We start from the raw sequence: 21,401 nt of genomic DNA, 5'->3' as shown, positions 1-21,401 counted from the left end.
CTACCATCTCCCCATAGCACACAGAAACATTTGGCTGAGCCAAACATGTATGCGTATGGGAGAGAGATTCATGGGAGTGAATATGTATTGCAGCTTTAGGCTGTGTCTGAGGAGAGCTGAGAAGCAGCAGGAAACAGGGAGATGCCAGCCCTGTGGATTTCACTGCATAATGGTGGGGGAGATATACTTCAGGCCTCCTGCTACATAAAACTGTCCCCACAGTGAGAACTGCAGTAATATTGAACAAGAGATAGCAGAGCTGGGCATTGTAGTGCCATATTTAGAGAGACAGAATTATTGTGTGAGAGAGAAGCTGCACCTCTTTGCTGGATTTAAGAAGATTGTACAGGCTATATAGACAACGACTCAGAACTATTACTTGGCCTGCTGTCTCCTATACACAACCTTGGGAACTAGCATATGCAAACTGTAAAGATTGATTTCAATATGAACAGATCTTGTGTGAACCGTCTACCAACTGCGGCAGTAAAGTAAAGCGAACTTGTTGGACTAAAACCAGTCTCATCTCTGCATTGCAACACGGTCTGCGGCAAAATAGAATGTATTACACAGCCTATCCATGGGACTACTGCTTTGTTCCCCTAAAACCTAACACCAAGGGCTCCTCCACTACCACCAGGTAGAGCACCCCCAGAACAAGACCGTGCCCCAGTGCTGTAATGGCTAACCTTCGGCACTCCAGCTGTGGCAAAACTTCCAAGATGAACACTTGCTTGTCTGTTCCCAGAACTATAGAAATGAATGGAGCATGCTGGGACTCGTAGTTTCAACACAGCTGGAGTGCCGGAGGTTAGCCATCACTGCCCTAGAGGGAAGAAAGGATGCTCCCCTCCCATTACTGCACGGCCCGGAGAGCACTACTGTGAATAATTACTACCCCCATCAGTGCCAGCCACAGTTCAGGCCTCATGGGGTTCATGGCTGTATAGATCCAATTTATCTAGGGTCTAGACATCTTGTTTTGATTTGCAAAGTTCTGAGAGTGTCTTCATTTCTCTATTATCCTGCATCATTTTCATTTGGTTCATGCACTAAGAATGAGTTCACATCAGCTTTGACTGTTCCTTCCGTTATTTTTTTTCCAGCAAAGGAATAGAAACATAGAATAAAAATGAATCCCTTACATGGAATAAATAATGGACGCAAGCAGAAAAACTTTCCATTTCGATTCATTATTAATTGACTTAGAGACATGGCTGAAAGGTGTTTTTTTGTTATTTTGGGCTTTTTATAATAACGGAAACCTGATGGAACTGACATAGACTGAGCACAAATGACGCTCAAATTGGCCTAATTCTCAAATATGTGGGGATTAAAACGAATCAATTTTTCAGTTTTTCTGATCGAAAGGAATAGCGGAAAAATAAACAGATGTGAACTCAGCCAAAGGGCTGTATTACACCAATAGGTTATCTGACAGATTTTCTGACCAATCATTGGTCAGATGACCAATTACACACACAGATCTTTTGTTATACACACCAGCTATTGGTCTAATTGGCCAGACATTGGTCAGATAATCTGTTGGTGTAATACAGCCCTAAGAAGGTCTAAGCACAGGGTCAGTGATGTCCATACCTTGCACATCAGGATAATGGGCTATTAGCATTATCATGAATTTTAGGGTGGAACCCGTTGTCTCAGTTGCTGCTACCAACAGTCCAACAGTCACCATGACGAGACTGGTGTCACAAAAATCTGGATCCATCTCATGTTTCACCTGAGGAGGCAAAAAACATCCAGTCAGGAATATGATTATTATACTGGACATGTCTTTATTATGGTATAAGTGACACTATAAATATGCTCTTCTTCAGGATCAGTGTCAGCGCCAGGCAAACCTGGCCAAATACCAGGACCCGCTGACCTCGTCTGACAGAAGATTGGGTATTCAGAGGGCTTGTAGGTTATCATTAATACAGTATAAGGCCTCATTCACACGATCGTTGCTTGGGTCCACATCCCCCCCCCCAAGATGCGTCCCATTCACTCTGTGTGCTGTCCGCATCCGTTGTCCTGGTCCGTGGCCCGGTAAAAAAATATAACATGTCCTACTCTTGTCCATTTTGCAGACAAGAATAGGCATTTATATAATGGGCAATCAGTTCCGTTCTGCAAATTGCGGAACACAGACGGCTGACATCCGTGTTCTGCAGATCCGCAATTTGCAAACCGCAAAATATGCATGGTCATGTTCATGTAGCCTAATAGAAATGATTTGCCCATCTGTTGATTTCATGCTGGACACCTGTATATACTGTGAGGTAGTGACAAGCCTCATATATGAAGGACGGTATGTATCTCCGAGAACGGTGCAGGAAACCTGTTGTGGTTTGCTGTGGTGCACCTGAGACATGCCACCAAGGTACCCGGCCTTGGTGGAGTAAAAGCCATAAGTTTGTGCGTCCACTAGGATAGATAGTGGACGCTCTGGTTTCAGCTATTCCGGGCCTGGCTTTTACTGGGAGTAAGCAAAGAGCTTGGTGGGTGCTTACTCCCCACGATCCACTCTGGGGTTTACATGTGGCCCATGTCCATGATTGTATTTAAAAGTCAGCAGCATGAAGCAGGATGTGTCTATTAGGGTTTATGCACAATGCCATTGCCCGGCCGTGGCCGTATTTTGGCCCACATACGGTGGGTCCCCGGCCGCGTGCATCCCGCATCACGGATGCGGACCCATTATTTGAATGGGTCCGCAATCCCTGAGATGCAGTGCGGAACGGAGGCACGGAACGGAAGTGCTTCCATGGGTTTTCTGTCCGAGCCTCTGCACCGCAAAAAAGTAGTGCATGCACAAACCATCGGATGCGGATCGCGGACCCCATTCGGCTGCCCCACGATCGGTGCCCGTGCATTGCGGACAGCATTTTGCGGTCCACAGCATGGGCCTGGCCAGCACAAAATGTGGAGCTTGGGAAAACATTTTTCAAGATACAGTCATATTATGCATCTTAGGAGTTTAACTAAGCTGTTGTCAGAAAGCACAAGAGGTCAACCAGCAGAATATTAAGGACATGTACCTACCATGACCCCATCTATTCCAGCACTGCAGCTCTTTCCTCTAGGCTTTAGGCCTTATGCACACGACCGTTGTGTGCATCCGTGGCCATTTTCCGTTTTTTTTCGCGGACCCATTGACTTTCAATGGGTCCGTGGAAAAATCTGAAAATGCACCGTTTTGCAGCCGCATCCGTGATCCGTGTTTCCTGTCCGTCAAAAAAATATGACCTGTCCTATTTTTTTGACGGACAACGGTTCACGGACCCATTCCGTGATCCGTGGCCGTAGGTTAACTTTCATACAGACGGATCCGAAGATCAGTCTGCATAAAAGCTTTTTCAGAGATAAGTTTTCACTTCGTGAAAACTCATATCCGACAGTATATTCTAACACAGAGGCGTTCCCATAGTGATGGGGACGCTTCTAGTTAGAATATACTACGAACTGTGTACATGACTGCCCCCTGCTGCCTGGCAGCACCCGATCTTTTACAGGGGGCTGTGATCAGCACAATTAACCCTTCAGGTGCTGCACCTGAGGGGTTAATTGTGCATATCATAGCCCCCTATAAGAGATCAGGGGCTGCCAGGCAGCAGGGGGCAGACCCCCCTGCCTCCCCAGTTTGAATATCATTGGTGGCCAGTGTGCGGCCCCCCGCCCCCCCCTATTGTAATATCATTGGTGGCCAGTGTGCGGCCCCCCCCCGCCCCCCCTATTGTAATATCATTGGTGGCCAGTGTGCGTACCCCTTCCCCCCGGCCCCCCTCTATTGTATTAATATCATTGTGGCCAGTGTGCGGCCTCCCCTCCCCCCCGATCATTAGTGGCAGTGGAGATTCCGATCGGAGTCCTAGTTTAATCGCTCTGGGGCTCCGATCGGTAACCAAGGCAACTAGGACGCTACTGCAGGCCTGGTTGCCATGGTTACTTAGCAATATTACAATATTAGAAGCATCATACTTACCTGCTGGCTGCTGCGCTGTCTGTGTCCGGCCGGGAGCTCCTCCTACTGGTAAGTGACAGGTCTGTGCGGCGCATTGCTTAATGATCTGTCACTTACCAGTAGGAGGAGCTCCCAGCCGGACACAGACAGCCAGCAGGTAAGTATGAAGCTTCTAATATTGTAATATTTCTAAGTAACCATGGCAACCAGGCCTGCAGTAGCGTCCTGGTTGCCATGGTTACCGATCGGAGCCCCAGAGCGATTAAACTGGGACTCCGATCGGAATCTCCGCTGCCACCAATGATCGGGCGGGGGGGGAGAGGGGAGTCCGCACACTGGCCACCAATGATATTACAATAGAGGGAGGGCTGGGGGGGCCGCACACTGGCCACCAATGATATTACAATAGAGGGGGGGGCCGGGGGGTGGGCGCACACTGGCCACCAATGATATTACAATAGAGGGAGGGAGGGGGGGCGCACACTGGCCACCAATGATATTACAATAGAGGGGGGGCCGGGGGGGGCACACACTGGCCACCAATGATATTCAAACTGGGGAGGGAGGGGGGTCTGCCCCCTGCTGCCTGGCAACCCCTGATCTCTTACAGGGGGCTATGATACGCACAATTAACCCCTTCAGGTGCGGCACCTGAAAGGTTAATTGTGCTGATCACAGCCCCCTGTAAAAGATCGGGTGCTGCCATTCAGCAGGGGGCAGTCATGTACACAGTTCGTAGTATATTCTAACTAGAAGCGTCCCCTTCACTATGGGAACGCCTCTGGGTTATAATATACTGTCGGTTCTGAGTTTCACGATGTAACTCAAATCCGATGGTATATTCTAACATATAGGCGTTCCCATGGTGATGGGGACGCTTCAAGGTAAAATATACCATCGGATTGGAGAAAACTCCGATCCTATGGTATATTAACTCCTGACTTTACATTGAAAGTCAATGGGGGACGGATCCGTTTGAAATTGCACCATATTGTGTCAACGTCAAACGGATCCGTCCCCATTGACTTGCATTGTAATTCAGGACGGATCCGTTTGGCTCCGCACGGCCAGGCGGACACCAAAACGACTTTTTTTTCATGTCCGTGGATCCTCCAAAAATCAAGTAAGACCAAGGACGGAAAAACGGTCACGGATCACGGAAAAATGGAACCCGTTTTTGCGGACCGCAAAAAAAACGGTCGTGTGCATGAGGCCTTATTTTGTAGACTACAGCAGTGATGTGTACCTATACTACACGTGACAGCTGCAGCCAATCACAGGTATCAGTCTTTTGTGCCGTATAACACTCAGTCATCAGTGATCATGTGCAATACATGGACAAGGCTATTATGAACAACAGGGATCTCTTCCCGGGTTCTCGCTGACTTTGAACCGGTACTATGTCTGGTTCTATAATCAGTTTGCTTAGGCTACTTTCACACTAGCGTTCTGCTGTCCGCTCGTGAGCTCCGTTTGAAGGGGCTCACGAGCGGAGCAGAACGCTTCCGTCCAGCCCTGATGCAGTCTGAATGGATGCGGATCCGCTCAGACTGCATCAGTCTGGCGGCGTTCAGCCTCCGCTCCGCTCGCCTCCGCACGGCCAGGCGGACAGCTGAACGCTGCTTGCAGCGTTCGGGTGTCCGCCTGGCCGTGCGGAGGCGAGCGGATCCGTCCAGACTTACAATGTAAGTCAATGGGAACGGATCCGCTTGAAGATGACACCATATGGCTCAATCTTCAAGCGGATCCGTCCCCCATTGACTTTACATTGAAAGTCTGAACGGATCCGCTCAGGCTACTTTCGCACTTAGAAATTTTTCTAAGTTATTAATGCAGACGGATCCGTACTGAACGGAGCCTCCGTCTGCATTAATATGATCGGATCCGTTCAGAACGGATCCGATCAAGCGCTAGTGTGAAAGTAGCCTTAGTCTGGTGTTTGCTGGGAGGGTTTTAATTATTATGCCTTAAAACACTTTCAGTTTCTGTGTCTTTTCGCCAGGTGTAGCATTAGCTCTGAGCATTTTGTTTCCAGAGTCTTGACTAATTATTATTATTATTTCTCTTGCTTATATAGCTCCAACACATTCAGTAGCACTTTAGAGATTTTGTCATCATTGTCTCCTATTGGGGCGCGCACAATCCCTATCATTATGTCTCTGAGTCTATTGACTTTATTCCCATCTTGGAATTTGAGGGTCACTGTCTTATTGTTAGGAGATTAGACAGCCACAATTCTGTCATGGCTGTGCTGGGAGGGTTGCAAGGCCAACCAGTCAAACCCTAGCTAGTCAAATAGAAGTCGAGCAAAACTGGTTCCCAGCTGAGCATCTAATTCTAGAGTTAGGCAGGGGATTCCAATCTTCTACTCAGTCTTGGCAGCTGCTGGTGATTACACATATAGTATCCTGGTTCAGCTACACATAGTCTGTACTTTGTACTAGAACTTAAGGTCTATGTACACCTTCGGAGGCAATTTTTGTTTATGATTTCATTGTACTCATTTTTGGCCAAAAATCATATTTTCGATTGGCATTTTTAAGAAATATTAAACCGTTCTGTCACAAAGGGTTAACTGTTTTTCTAACTATGTGACTGGTACGTTCACTTTTACTTTGTGGGTCATCTAATAAACCTTATCTCTAAACTACTAAGAGGTCATAAACACTTATGTAAGCCACATTCTTATCAGTAAGATAAGGCTTGAGTTATAATGAGTGTTTGTCAGAGAGCAGAGATAAGGAGCCCATCAGCTCTCCAACTTAGGGAAAAGAGAGAAAATCCAGAGGCTGCTTCTAGAGCATCTCAGCTATGTACAGAAAAAAGGTTTCCATATTTTTTTTAAAACACCAATTGAAAAAATTATTTTTAGTTCAAAATGAACACAAAAGAGGCCCCCAAAGGTGTACATAGTCTTTAAGACCTGCTTGTTAACACACTGTATTGATCTTGGCATGTTTCAGGATTAACTTCTTAACTGCTGAATTTAATTCTACTGATCTCCCTGGTATTTTTACTGTGGCAAGTTTCTGGATTAACCCCTTGTCTGCTATTTTAGCTCTAGTCATCTCTCCTGGTCCTGATCCGGCTTGCCTAATACTCTTTGCACCCTGGTCATTCTGGTAGGTCTACTTCTACTCAACTCGCACCAGTTTTCTGATACCTTACTCTACCCACATAACCAAAGTTACTAGCACCCAAGTCCATGCAGCCTAGTGTACATTTTCAACACAGGGTACAAAACAAATCCTAGGCCGTCTGACTACTTACTACACAGTAGTTCTCCCTAACTACCAGGACCTGAGTCTACCACCCAGTATCCCCAAATTGCATTTCAGAGTTCATACTATATGTCTGGTGCTGCTTCAGCTCCCACAGGCCTCAGCACTGCCTGGGTCTTCCCCAGACTGGGAGCTGTGTTGGAAGGGTTTAGTCCATATTTAGCTGAGCTCTTCAGATGATTGCTAACTAAGCGACATTAGCAACCCAGCTGTCTGAGGAACAGAGGAAAAACCCAACTTACTTAGACTTTTTTTTCTCATCCAGCTTTCCTTGGGTGAGACTCGTTATCTTAGTGGCACCAATATGCCACTGCTCCACTGCCACAGTACCAAGAGCCATTGTTAGGACTTGGAAACAGTGATTGGTATAAGCAAATACTAAAGGCATCATTACAAGATCATCACTGCAGCCAAGACATAATGTCATGTTTGGAGTGATGGGAAGGATAGGAGTGGCAGAGCTGGAATACAAGGGGTGAGCATAATTTTTTTTCCTGTAATTATAATAGCATCTCTGCCTCTTTTTTTTTTTTTCAAGAAATTATAATTAACTCAGACAACCCTCTTTGGTGTTTCCTGCTTACTGAACAAGCAGGGAGGATTGTCAGCTGTGAGACCTTTACAATTGTAAATGCCCCTCAGAAGTGCAACACAGGCTGTAAATTAATACACAATTGTAGGAAAATGAATTAAGCAACAGTTAGAGGTCATATAAGCTGTATCCTCTCAGCAGACCGTTATGAATCCTGTTACCTCCTTTATCTTCAGTAGGAAATGGTCTATGTAATCCCGTGGTGATTTTGGATTCAAAGTCTCTTTGTGATGCTGCATAGATTTTGTCACAAGCTTCTCTATATATGTAAAGTCTTTAGAGACTTTATTTCTAATAAACGGAATCTTCAGAAGAACTGGGACAATATTGCAGAGCTGTAGAGAAGCCAAGAAGAAAAGATCAAGATGAGGATTACATATAAAAATCAAGAGTTCAAGAAATCGAGAAGACATGAAAGCCCTTTAGGAGCAATGTTCCCTCTAAGGTGTCGTAGGTCCTCAGTGGACAGTGAGGTCTCTTGACACTGTTCCCTCTAAACTGGGCAACCAAAACCAGTGGTAAATATTATTGTATAACATCCAATAATTAGCCATAGTTAGCTATGGTAGTTAATGAGTTCATGGAAAGATCCCAGAAGTCTATGATAAGTGGTTAATGGCTGTGACCCTGGTGATCTAGAACAAGGAAAGGGTTAATGATTGACTCTGGGAATCTATAGTACAGAAGAAAGGTGGCATTAAAGGGGATCTGTCACCACTGGTGCTGCCATAACTAAGGGCTGCATAAACTGCTCGGCCACATTTTTTAACTCGGCCGTTTAGGTAAATTATTGCATTGAAAAGCTTGTGAGGTCCCAGGTTTCTCCACCATCCTGCCACTAGTTTCCATATTTTTTTTACAGCAATCAGCAGTAAGGAGTATGGCGGAGACACTAAGAGCCGAGGACTCATCAGCTCGCGTTGTGTATTGATCAGCTCCAGTTCTGAAGAAAGTTATCCAACATGTTGGTAAGATAATCAGTCAGTAGTTTGTTTCCCTTAGGGCAGCAGGTTCCTTCCTGGTGGTCAAGGACAGTTGAGATGCTAATGATGCAATCTGTGGAGGTATAGGTCAGTGAAAGGGTTAATGTTTGCATCTCTGGTAGACAAGAGCAAAAAGAGGGTTCATGGTTACTACCACCCTAGAGCAATTAAAGGGTTAATGCCAGAATCCTCGGTTGTCTGGGGAATTGTAGGGGTTAATTTTTCATGCCTGGTGCCCACTGGTCACTCTGTCCTCCAGGCTTCCGACTGTAACAGGAGTCCGATTACTGACCATTCAGTGTCCTGTCCTGCGTACTGACCCCAGTGATGAGAGCAGGGAGGGGGCAGAGAGGACTGTGCTGCTGTAACTGTCACGTCTGATTTGGCCAACCTGTTTTTTTCCTATGTTACAGGAGGTTCTCGTAACACCTTGATTATGACTATACTTGGGGCTTAGGTTCAAATGAAGTGGAGGTATACTGACCAAACTACAAACACAGGAGCCCCATACCTCTGCTATCATTTGAACCTATGTATATTTAGTACCCGAGGATGTGGTTAGATGTCTGCTTTTAGACATTGACTTTTTCCTATGGAGGGTGGTCTTACCTTACTAGACCCCAGTGTCGCAGATGTGCGTCTACCTTTATCTCTTTTTGCATTGCATGTTTTATCCATATTGACTGTATAATAAAGATGTGATCTGATACTATGATTACTTGGTTCCTTGTGTTGGTCTTTTTGCTCAGTGATATTTGTTCATTTGCGACACGTCTATTTTAATATGCCCAATATGGATCCATTCCTTATATAACAAGAATCCAAAAATAGGAGACTCTGCAGTAACACAATGTGTCTCATAATTCACCAGCTGTCTATCTCCAGCTCGATAGGAGTGAATACAGAGACGCTCTGTTACTTCGGAGAGCTGCTGTCTTTCCATTATTGGAAACTGGTTTATAGGACTGATTGTTCGAGGTCCCTCATAAATAGTAATAAATGGAAGCTTTGTAACATCTTACAATATGACGACATTATAAAAACATTTAAAGTTACAGGTCCCCTTTAACTAAAGATTATCCTGATGACCTGGAGAAAGTGGAAGCAAATAGCGTAAAATGAGCCAACCGTGGTGAGTGGAGTGGAGAGATTGTTCATATATCTGGCTGTACACAAGATAATTTCATGCAGCTTCTCATCCTGGTAATCAAACTGCTCCCCAAACAGCAAGGAACTGATGATGTTTCCCACAGCGCAGGACAGGAGCATGCTCGGGTTGAAGGGTTTCCCTGTAGAGAGAGAAAGAACATTATATAATGAGACCTCAGGTCACCAACAGTCTCTGCTGCACACGTTATACTGTAGGAGTGTGTGTGTGAGAATGAACTGGGTACAGGGAAAACAACCAACAGGCTTTTTTAGATTCCTCTCATATTCCATATATGAAGTTGGGTCCTCTTCTACTAGGTGGGGCTGAGTTTTTATGCTTGGGCACATACATAGTCGAGTCCCATTATTCTGACCAGGAGCTAATATCCAGAGTAACCACCGTGTGCAGTATGGGCGGAACTAGACGGCTGGGACTGGCTTAATAAGGTCTTGGTAGGTTGTCACAGGTTTCTGGAGCAATGCTGACTGCAGTGCACCCCACAGCTGCTAGAAAGTGCATGGAGGATGATCCATACAGAGAACAGGACCATTGAGGTAGCCCCTCAGATGCTCCATTGGGTTCAAGTCTGGGGTATTGAGGCGGCCAGGGTGGTGCTTGGAAGTCTTGATCATGCTCTTCAAGCCAATGTTGGACATTTCTAGCATTGTGTGACATGTCACATTTGTAACACCCCAGAGTGGTGTTACCAATTCTGCACCTTGCTACTATCTTTTATGGTCTAACCTGTATGTTGCCTATATATTTATTTCCAGGTCCCTCAACACTGTGCTTTTATAATAATGTTATGTAACAGTTCATGTAATGTGCCTGGTTCACCAGCAAACAAGGCAAGGCAGAGCTATACTTAGAACTCCAGACACCCCTTTGCTCAGTTTTCCTTCCTTTGAAAGATATTTGGCTTTCTCTGTGTTGAAGACCTATAACCGGGGCTCCACAGTTAACAACCTATCCATGAGACATTAAAAACAAGCTCTCATCTGACTGAGAGCGAATAAGCCTCAAAGTTGCCGGATTTGAGTTCTATGGCTTGGGGACCTGCGCACCTAGATCATTATCATTAGGGTGACAAAAATTGTACATTTTATTTTTATTTTTTTGGGGATGCCAGCTAACTTTTCTCTCACTGCTTAGGAGTGCTACATAAAAATTTTAAGCTTTCTAATTGTCCTAATATTATATTCAATAACCTTTTTATACTACAGGGTGGGCCATTTATACGGATACACCTTAATAAAATGGGAATGGTTGGTGATATTAACTTCCTGTTTGTGGCACATTAGTATATGTGAGGGGGGAAACTTTTCAAGATGGGTGGTGACCATGGCGACCATTTTGAAGTCGGCCATTTTGAATCCAACTTTTGTTTTTTCAATAGGAAGAGGGTCATTTGACACATCAAACTTATTGGGAATTTCACAAGAAAAACAATAGTGTGCTTGGTTTTAACGTAACTTTATTCTTTCATGAGTTATTTACAAGTTTCTGACCACTTACAAAATGTGTTCAATGTGCTGCCCATTGCGTTGGATTGTCAATGCAACCCTTTTCTCCCACTCTTCACACACTGATAGCAACACCGCAGGAGAAATGCTAGCACAGGCTTCCAGTATCCGTAGTTTCAGGTGCTGCACATCTCGTATCATCTGAAGGCAATCGTCTATGCTGTGAAGATACGAGATGTGCAGCACCTGAAACTAAGGATACTGGAAGCCTGTGCTAGCATTTCTCCTGCAGTGTTGCTATCAGTGTGTGAAGAGTGGGAGAAAAGGGTTGCATTGACAATCCAACACAATGGGCAGCACATTGAACACATTTTATAAGTGGTCAGAAACTTGTAAATAACTCATGAAAGAATAAAGTTACGTTAAAACTAATCACACCATTGTTTTTCGTGTGAAATTCCCAATAAGTTTGATGTGTCACATGACCCTCTTCCTATTGAAAAAACAAAAGTTGGATTCAAAATGGCTGACTTCAAAATGGCCGCCATGGTCACCACCCATCTTGAAAAGTTTCCCTCCTCACATATACTAATGTGCCACAAACAGGAAGTTAATATCCCCAACCATTCCCATTTTATTAAGGTGTATCCATATAAATGGCCCACCCTGTATTTTGTTATGTAAACTCATTTGCATAAAGTTGGGCATATGGGAAAGACATGCAAATGAGCAGAATCTAACTTGTTTTTCAGCTAAAACACTATTTGCATGTCTTTCCCATATGCCCAAGTTTCTGCAAATGATTTACATGACAAAACAGTATAGAAAGGAAATTTTTATACAGCCCTCATAAGCAGTGAGAGAAGAGTTAGCTGGCATCCCCAAAAAATAATTTACAAATTTTGTCACCCTAATGATAATGATCTAGGTGCGCAGGTCCCCCAAGCCATCCAACTCAAATCAGGCCACTTTGAGGTTTACTGGCTCATGGTTAAGTGAGAACTGCTTTTGAATGTCTCATAATGCACAAGGCTTCCATTGTAAGGTATGCTGACTGTGCTTATCTCATGGATAGGTTGTTGTCTTGCCTGTCTTTTGGCATACAGCCTTTGTGTGACTTTCTGTTATATGTTGTTTATTGTGTGTTATAGGTAATGATTTATTTTAAAAATAAAATATAGCATCTATAAAAAAAAATATTAATAGGTAGGAAAGTATTTATAATAAAACTATATTAATGATGGGTAAAATAATAACTATGTAGAATAAGAAGGTATGGATGATAGCATAATAAAGATTCAGAGAAGCTATATATAATAAGTGAGAAATTATTATAGGTTTATTTAGTGATAAAAAAAATCTCGAATATTTGCTATTACGAAGATATAGCATTATATTCTAGATTTTTGCAAATTCTCGAAGTGCCGATATTCTCTATAAAAATTTGCGATTAGAATATTTGCGCTCAACACTACTTATATACCCACTGACGGATATGTGTGCAGACAGCAGATGGCCTCATGCACACGACAGTTTTTTTTGCATCCGCAAATTGTGCGTTCGCCCCAAAAAACGGATGCGGCATCCATTTTTTTTTGGAGGATCCGTTTTTTTCCACAGATCTCTTGTAATAAATGCCTATCCTTGTCCGCAAATGTGAAAAAAGTAGGACATGCACTATATTTTTTGCTGAAGGGAAACATGGACAACAGACGCGGAACACAAACGGATGAACTATAAGCATTTTTTTGCTGACCCATTGAAATGAATGGGTTCCCATCCTATCCGCAAAAAAAAAAAACGGAACGGAGGCCGAGAAAAACAAGTGAGCATGAGGTCTATCACTAGAGATGAGCAAATTGAATCCCATGAATTGGAATTCGTCCCGAATTTCAGGATAAATTCAATTCACCTAGAAGCCGAATTTCCTCGTGCTTCGTGTCAGCGAATCGATTTAACCTGAAATAGTATAAAAAATTTCAAAATTACCTCCTCCATTTGCTCACGACGGGCTGCCATCCTCCATCTTGCTTGAAGATCTCGGCTGAAGTCCGGCCTGTCGCAAGCAAATGGAGGTGGTAAGTTTGATAAAAAAAAAAATTATTGTTAATTTTACACTCAGATGACGCAATCACGTATGGACGAGGCATCTGAGGGGTACAATAACAGGGGCGGTGCTATCGCTACTTACAAAAAAATGCATTTCGTGATTAGGTAATTCGTCACAAAGCAAATTTTATTGTAAAATTTGGCGAATCAGCCAAATCAAACTTTTAAGAAATTCGCTCATCTCTACTAGTGTTGATCGAGCATGCTCAGCCGAACACCAGTTTGGCTCAATCATCACTATGCTTAGCACATCAGCGCGTGTGCTCGAGTCAGTGTATTTAAATGTAAGATAGTATCTATTTCTGAAAAGTTTCTGCTGGGATTTGAACTCCCAACCTCTTGTATATTAGAGGCAAGGACCTTATCCACTCAGCTATAAAGCTGAATGCTAAACTGTGTCATAAATACCTCATAGTAGTTTCTGATGTAATGAGTATTACTCACTACATCAGAAATTACTATGAGGTTTTTCTGACACAGTTTAACATTCAGCTTTATAGCTGAGTTTATAATGGGGATTCGGTAAATGATGTCATTGTAGGCGAAACCTTGGGATCTAGTGATCACCAGTCAGTGTGGTTTAATATAAGAACTGTGAAAGAGTCCCACCACACAAAAACAAAAGTTTTAGATTTTAGAAAAACAGACTTTTCAAAAATGAAATTAGTCATAAATGAGTCCTTATCAGACTGGAACGGATTACATGGAGTCCAGGAGAAATGGGACTACTTAAAAGGTGCATTATTGAAGGCAACAGAAAATTGCATTAGACTTGTCAGTAAAAGCAAAAAAAGGAAGAGACCACTGTGGTACTCAGCAGAAGTGGCCCAAATCATTAAAAATAAAAAGCTAGCATTTTGTAATTATAAAAAAGCCCAGAGCAATGAAGATAAGGAAACCTACAAGATTAGGCAGAAAGAGGCCAAGCAAGTTAAAAGAACTTCTAAAGCGCAGGCAGAAGAAAAACTAGCTCAGTCTATGAAAAAAGGGGATAAGACATTCTTCAGATATATCAATGAAAAAAGGAAATTAAAACAAGGAATAACTAAATTAAAAACAAAGGACGGAAGGTATGTAGAAGAGAATAAAGGGCTAGCCGACTGCCTTAATGAATACTTCTGTTCAGTTTTTACAAAAGAAAAAGGAGAAGGACCTCCACTAGAAAGGATGACTAATAAATCGTTTGATGCATGTATCTTTACAGAGGAAGATGTTCTAAGTTTGCTGTCTAAGGTGAAGACAAATAAGTCACAGGGGCCTGATGAGATACACCCACAATTATTAAAAGAGCTTAGTGGTGAGCTGGCAAAACCATTAACAGATTTATTTAACCAATCATTAGTAACAGGAGTCGTCCCGGAAGATTGGAAATTGGCAAATGTCGTGCCCATTCACAAGAAAGGTAATAGGGAGGAATCGAGCAACTATAGACCAGTGAGTCTGACATCAATAGTAGGCAAATTAATGGAAACCCTATTAAAGGATAGGATTGTGGAACATCTAAAATCCCATGGATTGCAAGATGAAAAACAACATGGGTTTACTTCAGGGAGATCATGTCAAACAAATCTTATAGATTTTTTTGACTGGGTGAATAAAATAATAGACGGTGGAGGTGCAGTAGACATCGCATATCTAGATTTTAGTAAGGCTTTTGACACTGTCCCACATAGAAGACTTATCAATAAACTGCAGTCATTGAGCATGGACTCCCATATTGTTGAGTGGATTAGGCAGTGGCTGAGTGACAGACAACAGAGGGTTGTAGTCAATGGAGAACATTCAAAACAAGGTCATGTTACCAGTGGGGTTCCACAGGGATCTGTACTGGGACCAATTTTGTTTAATATCTTCATAAGTGATATTGCAAAAGGCCTCGATGGTAAGGTTTGTCTTTTTGCTGATGACACAAAGATATGTAACAGGGTTGATGTTCCTGGAGGGAAACGCCAAATGGAAAAGGATTTAGGAAAACTAGAAGAATGGTCAGAACTCTGGCAACTGAAATTTAATGTGGATAAGTGCAAGATAATGCACCTGGGGCGTAAAAACCCAAGGGCAGAATATAGAATATTTGACACAGTCCTGACCTCAGTATCTGAGGAAAGGGATTTAGGAGTAATTATTTCAGAAGACTTAAAGGTGGGAAGACAATGTAATAGAGCAGCACGAAATGCCAGCAGAATGCTTGGATGTATAGGGAGAGGTATAAGCAGTAGAAAGAGTGAAGTGCTTATGCCGCTGTGCAGAACACTGGTGAGACCTCACTTGGAGTATTGTGCGCAGTACTGGAGGCCATATCTCCAGAAGGATATAGATACTCTAGAGAGAGTTCAGAGAAGAGCTACTAAACTAGTACACGGATTGCAGGATAAAACTTACCAGGAAAGGTTAAAGGACCTTAATATGTATAGCTTGGAAGAAAGAAGAGACAGAGGGGATATGATAGAAACTTTTAAATACATAAAGGGAATCAACTCGGTAAAGGAGGAGAGCATATTTAAAAGAAGGAAAACTACCACAAGAGGACACAGTTTTAAATTAGAGGGGCAAAGGTTTAAAAGTAATATAAGGAAGTATTACTTTACTGAGAGAGTAGTGGATGCATGGAATAGCCTTCCTGCAGAAGTGGTAGCTGCAAATACAGTGAAGGGGTTTAAGCATGCATGGGATAGGCATAAGGCTATCCTTCATATAAGATAGGGCCAGGGACTATTCATAGGATTCAGATATATTGGGCAGACTAGATGGGCCAAATGGTTCTTATCTGCCGACACATTCTATGTTTCTATGTTTCTATGTCCTTGCCTCTAATATGCAAGGTTGGGAGTTTGAATCCTGGCAGAAACTTTTCAGAAATGAGATGTAAATACACTGGGGTGTTCCCAAGCACTGACTCCATATATGGATATAGCTTTATATGGAGTCAGAACAGGGACTCCTAAGCTAAACTAGAGTCCCGACACCCTCCCCTCTTCAGAGCTGTTGGTGCCTGGGGTTCTCCCATTAACTTCCATTGTGCTTGGGTGCTCGGTAGAACACCCGAGCACTTTGGTGCTAGATCAACACTAATCTCTACCTATCAAAAACCTTTATCTACCCACTGAGAGATGTGTGTTCAGAAATCCTATCACCTACCTTTTATACCCACAGAGAAATATGTGTGCAGACAGCCTATCACACCCCTTATATACCCATTGAGGGATATGTGCACAGATAGCCTATCACACCTTGTTCTGCCCATATTGTTGAAAGTTTATAATAGATAGTAATACCTCCAAAAATAGTTATTACTTTACATTCCCCATATGTCTACTTCATGTTTGGATCATTTTGTGAATGTCATTTTATTTTTTGGGGACGTTACAAGGCTTAGAAATTTAGAAGCAAATCTTGAAATCTTTCAGAAAATTTCCAAAACCCACTTTTCAAGGACCAGTTCCGGTCTGAAGTCACTTTGTGAGGCTTACATAATATAAACCACCCAAAAATGACCCCATTTTAGAAACTACGCCTCTTAAGGTATTCAAAACTGATTTTACAAATGTTGTAACCTTTTAGGTGTTCTACAAGAATTCATGGAAAATGGAGATGAAATTTAAGAATTTCACTTTTTTGGCAGATTTTACATTTTAATCATTTTTTTCCGCTAACAGTAAGGGTTAACAGCCAAACAAAACTCAATATTTAGTGCCCTGATTCTTTAGTTTACAGAAACACCCCATATGTGGCTGGAAACTGCTGTATGGCCACACGGCAGAGCGCAGAAGGAAAGGAACGCCATGTGGTTTTTGGAAGGCGGATTTTGCTGGACTTGACACCATGTCCCATTTGAAGCCCCCCAATGCACCCCTAGAGTATAATAGCCAAAAAAGTGACCCATTTTGGAAAGTACATTCCTGAAGTAGTGATGATTGAGCACCAAAGTACACATTGCTATATTTGTGTGCTCAGCCAAGCACCCGAGTATAATGGAAGTTTATGGGAGACAACCAGGCACCCCCTGCTCGGGAAAATAGATGGTGTCTGGTTCATAAAAAATTGTTAGAAATTGATAGAAACTCCATCAAAATGGTTTGGAAAAAACATTAAGAAGATGGCTAGATGCATCTTAGACTCCTATTATGTACGACATACAATAGACAACCACACAAAGACTATATGCCAAAAGCCAGGTATGTGCAAGCCATCAATCTATCCATCCATGAGACAGACGGCAGCCTTGTACACTATGAGATATTCAAAAACAGCTCTCATCTGACTGAGAACCAGTGAACCTCAAAGTTATTTTGCATCTGTTGGATGGCTTGACTGGACCTGCACACCTAGATCAATATCATTAGGGCGACAAAAAGTTTTCTGTTTGTCCTAACATAATATTCATTAACCTGTCTATACAATTTTGTCATGTAAAAACAAATTTGCATAAACATGGGCATATGGGAAAGACATGCAAATGAGCATAATCTGCGTTGTGTTTTAGCTGTCATAAGACTATGAAAACCAATAGATGGCGCTATAGAGCTATGAACAGCGCCCTCTATTGTTTTGACAGTCTTATGACAAGACTAATATTCTTGTCAGAAGACTATGAAACCAATAGAGGGCGCTGTTCAATAGAGTCTTATGACAAGCTTATTAGTGTAGCCTTTTGCATGAAAAATTTGCGATAAAAATTAGCGATTAGAATATTCGCGATCTACACTACAATGATATCTGACACTGGGAAAGCTGGGTAATAACTCAGTGAAAAAATCTGACACTGGGAAAGCTGGGTAATAACTCAGAGATAAAATCTGACACTGGGAAAGCTGGGTAATAACTTACAATATACACTGAGTTATTACCCAGCTTTTCCAGTGTCAGATATTATCACTGACTTACTACATAATTATTACATAATATTCGCTATATTGCTATATATCCTTTTTTAGAATATTATGAATTTTCTAAAAAACTAATATAGAGCACTATAGCGAATATGATCTCTGCGAATAGTCTTATCATAACACTATTCAACTAATAGAGGGCGCTGTTCATGAGTCATGACTCATAGATCATGAGTCATGAACAGCGCCCTCTATTAGTTGCATAGTGTTATGACAAGACTATTCGCTTTTTTATGAACCAGACACCCTCTTCTATCTGAGCGGGGGGTGCCTGGAGTTCTCCCATTGAATTCCATTGTATTACATTGTATTCGAGCACCCAAATTATTCGGCCGATCACTCAAATCTGCCAAGCATAGCGATGCTCGAGCTGAACAGCAGTTCGGCCGAGCATGCTCGCTCATCACTACCCTCAAGGTATTCAAAACTGATTTTACACACTTTGGTAACCCTTTAGGTCTTCCACAAGAGTTAATGGAATATGGAGATGAAATTTCAGAATTTATATTTTTGGGCACATTTTCCATTTTAATCCATTTTTTCCAGTAACAAAGCAAGGGTTAACAGCCATACAAAACTCAATATTTATTGCCCTGATTCTGTAGTTTACAGAAATATCCCATATGTGGTCGTAAACTGCTGTATGGACACACGGCAGGGCGCAGTTGACACATGGCAGGGCGAGTAGGAAAGGAACGCCATATGGTTTTTGGAATGCAGATTTTCCTGGACTGGTTTTTTGACACCATGTCCCATTCGAAGACCCCCTGCTGTACCCCTAGAGTAGAAACTCCAAAAAAGTGACCCCATTTAAGACACTTCACCCCCATGGTATTTAAAACTGATTTTACAAACTTTGTTAACCATTTAGGTGTTTCACAAGAATTAATGGATATGGAGATGAAATTTCAGAATTTCACTTTTTTGGCAAATTTTCCAGTTTAATCCATTTTTCCAGTAACAAAGCAAGGGTTAACAGCCAAACAAAACTCAATATTTATTTCCCTGATTCTGTAGTTTACAGAAACACCCCATATGTGGTTGTAAACTGCTGTATGGGCACACAGCAGGGCACAGAAGGAAAGAAAGCCATGTGGTTTTTGGAAGGCAGATTTTGCTAGACTGTTTTTTTGACACCATGTCACATTTGAAGCCCCCCTGATGCACCCCTAGAGTAGAAACTCCAAAAAAGTGACCCCATTTTGGAAACTACGGGTAAGGTGGAAGTTTTGTTGGTACTATTTTTGGGTACATATGATTTTTGGTTGCTCTATATTACACTTTTTGTGAGGCAAGGTAACAAGAAATAGCTGTTTTGGCACCGCTTTTATTTTTTGTAATTTACAATGTTCATCTGACCAGTTAGATTATGTGATATTTTTATACAGCAGGTTCTTACGGACACGGCGATACCTAATATGTATACTTTTAAATTTATTAAAGTTTTACACAATAATATCATTTTTTAAACAAAAAAAATATGATTTTAGTGTCTTCATAGTCTGAGAGCCATAGTTTTATTTTATTTTCTGGGCGATTGTCTTAGGTAGGGTATCATTTTTGCAGGATGAGATGACGGTTTGATTGGTACTATTTTAGGGTGCATATGACTTTTTGATCGCTTGCTATTACATTTTTTGTGATGTAAGGTGACAAAAAATGGCACAGTTTTTATTTTATTTTTTATACGGTGTTCACCTGAGAGGTTAGGTTATGTGATATTTCTATAGAGCCTGTCGTTACGGACGAGGCAATACCTAATATGTATACTATTTATTTAAGTTTTACATAATAATATAATTTTTTAAACAAAAAAAAAATCATGTTTTAGTGACTCCATAGTCTGAGAGTCATAGTTTTTTTACTTTTTGGGCGACTGTCTTAGGTAGAGTATAATTTTTTGTGGGATGAGATGTCGGTTTGATTGGCACTATTTTGGGGTGCATATGACCTTTTGATCGCTTGCTGTTACACTTTTTGTGATGTAAGGTGACATAAAATGGCTTTTGACACCGTTTTTGTTTGATTTTTTTTGCAGTGTTCACCTGAGGGGTTAGATCATTTGGTATTTTTATAGTGCAGGTTGTTACCGATGCGGCAATACCTAATATGTATACTTTTTTTATTTATTTAAGTTTTACACAATAATATTGTTTTTGAAACACAAAAAAAATCATGTTTTAGTGTCTCCATAGTCTAAGAGTCATATTTATTTTTATTTTTTGGGCGATTGTATTAGCTAGGGTCTCATTTTTTCCGGGATGAAATGGCGGTTTGATTGGCACTATTTTGGTGTGCATATGACTTTTTGATCACTTGCTATTACACCTTTTGTGATGTATATTGACAAAAAATAGCTTTTTTGTGGCACTGTTTCGATATATTTTTTTTACGGCGTTCACTTTAGAGGTTAGGTCATGACATATTTTTATAGAGCAGTTTCTTACGGACGCAGCAATACCTAAAATATGTATACTTTTTTATTTACTTAAGTTTTACTCAATAATAGCATTTTAAAAAAAAAAATTATATTTTATTGTCTCCATGTTCTGAGAGCTATAGTTTTTGGGGTTTTTTTGAGCGATTTTCTTATTTAGGGGCTCATTTTTTGGGACCAATTTCTAGGACATACGCCTTTTTGATCACTTGGTGTTGCAATTTTTGTGATGTAAGGTGCCAAAAATGTTTTTTTTTTAACATAGTTTTTATGGTGTTTATAAGATGGGTTAGATCATGTGATATATTTATAGAGCCAGCCGTCACGGATGTGGCAATACCGAATACAGTCAGGTCCATAAATAGTGGGACATCAACACAATTCTAACATCTTTGGCTCTATACACCACCACAATGGATTTGAAATGAAACAAACAAGATGTGCTTTACCTGCAGACTGTCAGCTGTAATTTGAGGGTATTCACATCCAAATCAGGTGACCGGTGCAGGAATTACAACAGTTTGCATATG

The 21,401-nt window shown here is 41.7% G+C and overlaps 1 protein-coding gene across 1 annotated transcript in view; it reads right to left on the bottom strand.

Annotated features, from left to right (window-relative positions):
* The window catches only part of LOC121002849 (cytochrome P450 2F2-like), a 332,030-nt gene that overhangs the window by 159,533 nt on the left and 151,096 nt on the right, over positions 1-21,401 (bottom strand). The window contains exons 4-6 of the mRNA XM_040434460.1: positions 9,952-10,112; positions 8,002-8,175; positions 1,600-1,741 (exon numbers count right to left, since the gene is read on the bottom strand). Coding sequence (XP_040290394.1) covers positions 1,600-1,741; positions 8,002-8,175; positions 9,952-10,112 — 477 coding nt within the window. The remainder of the gene's footprint in view (positions 1-1,599; positions 1,742-8,001; positions 8,176-9,951; positions 10,113-21,401) is intronic.

Source organism: Bufo bufo, chromosome 5 (genome assembly GCF_905171765.1).
Source record: "Bufo bufo chromosome 5, aBufBuf1.1, whole genome shotgun sequence".
NCBI classification, from domain to species: domain Eukaryota; kingdom Metazoa; phylum Chordata; class Amphibia; order Anura; family Bufonidae; genus Bufo; species Bufo bufo.
Note: the sequence above shows the minus strand (reverse complement) of the source record. Positions and strands in the feature narration are given on the sequence as shown.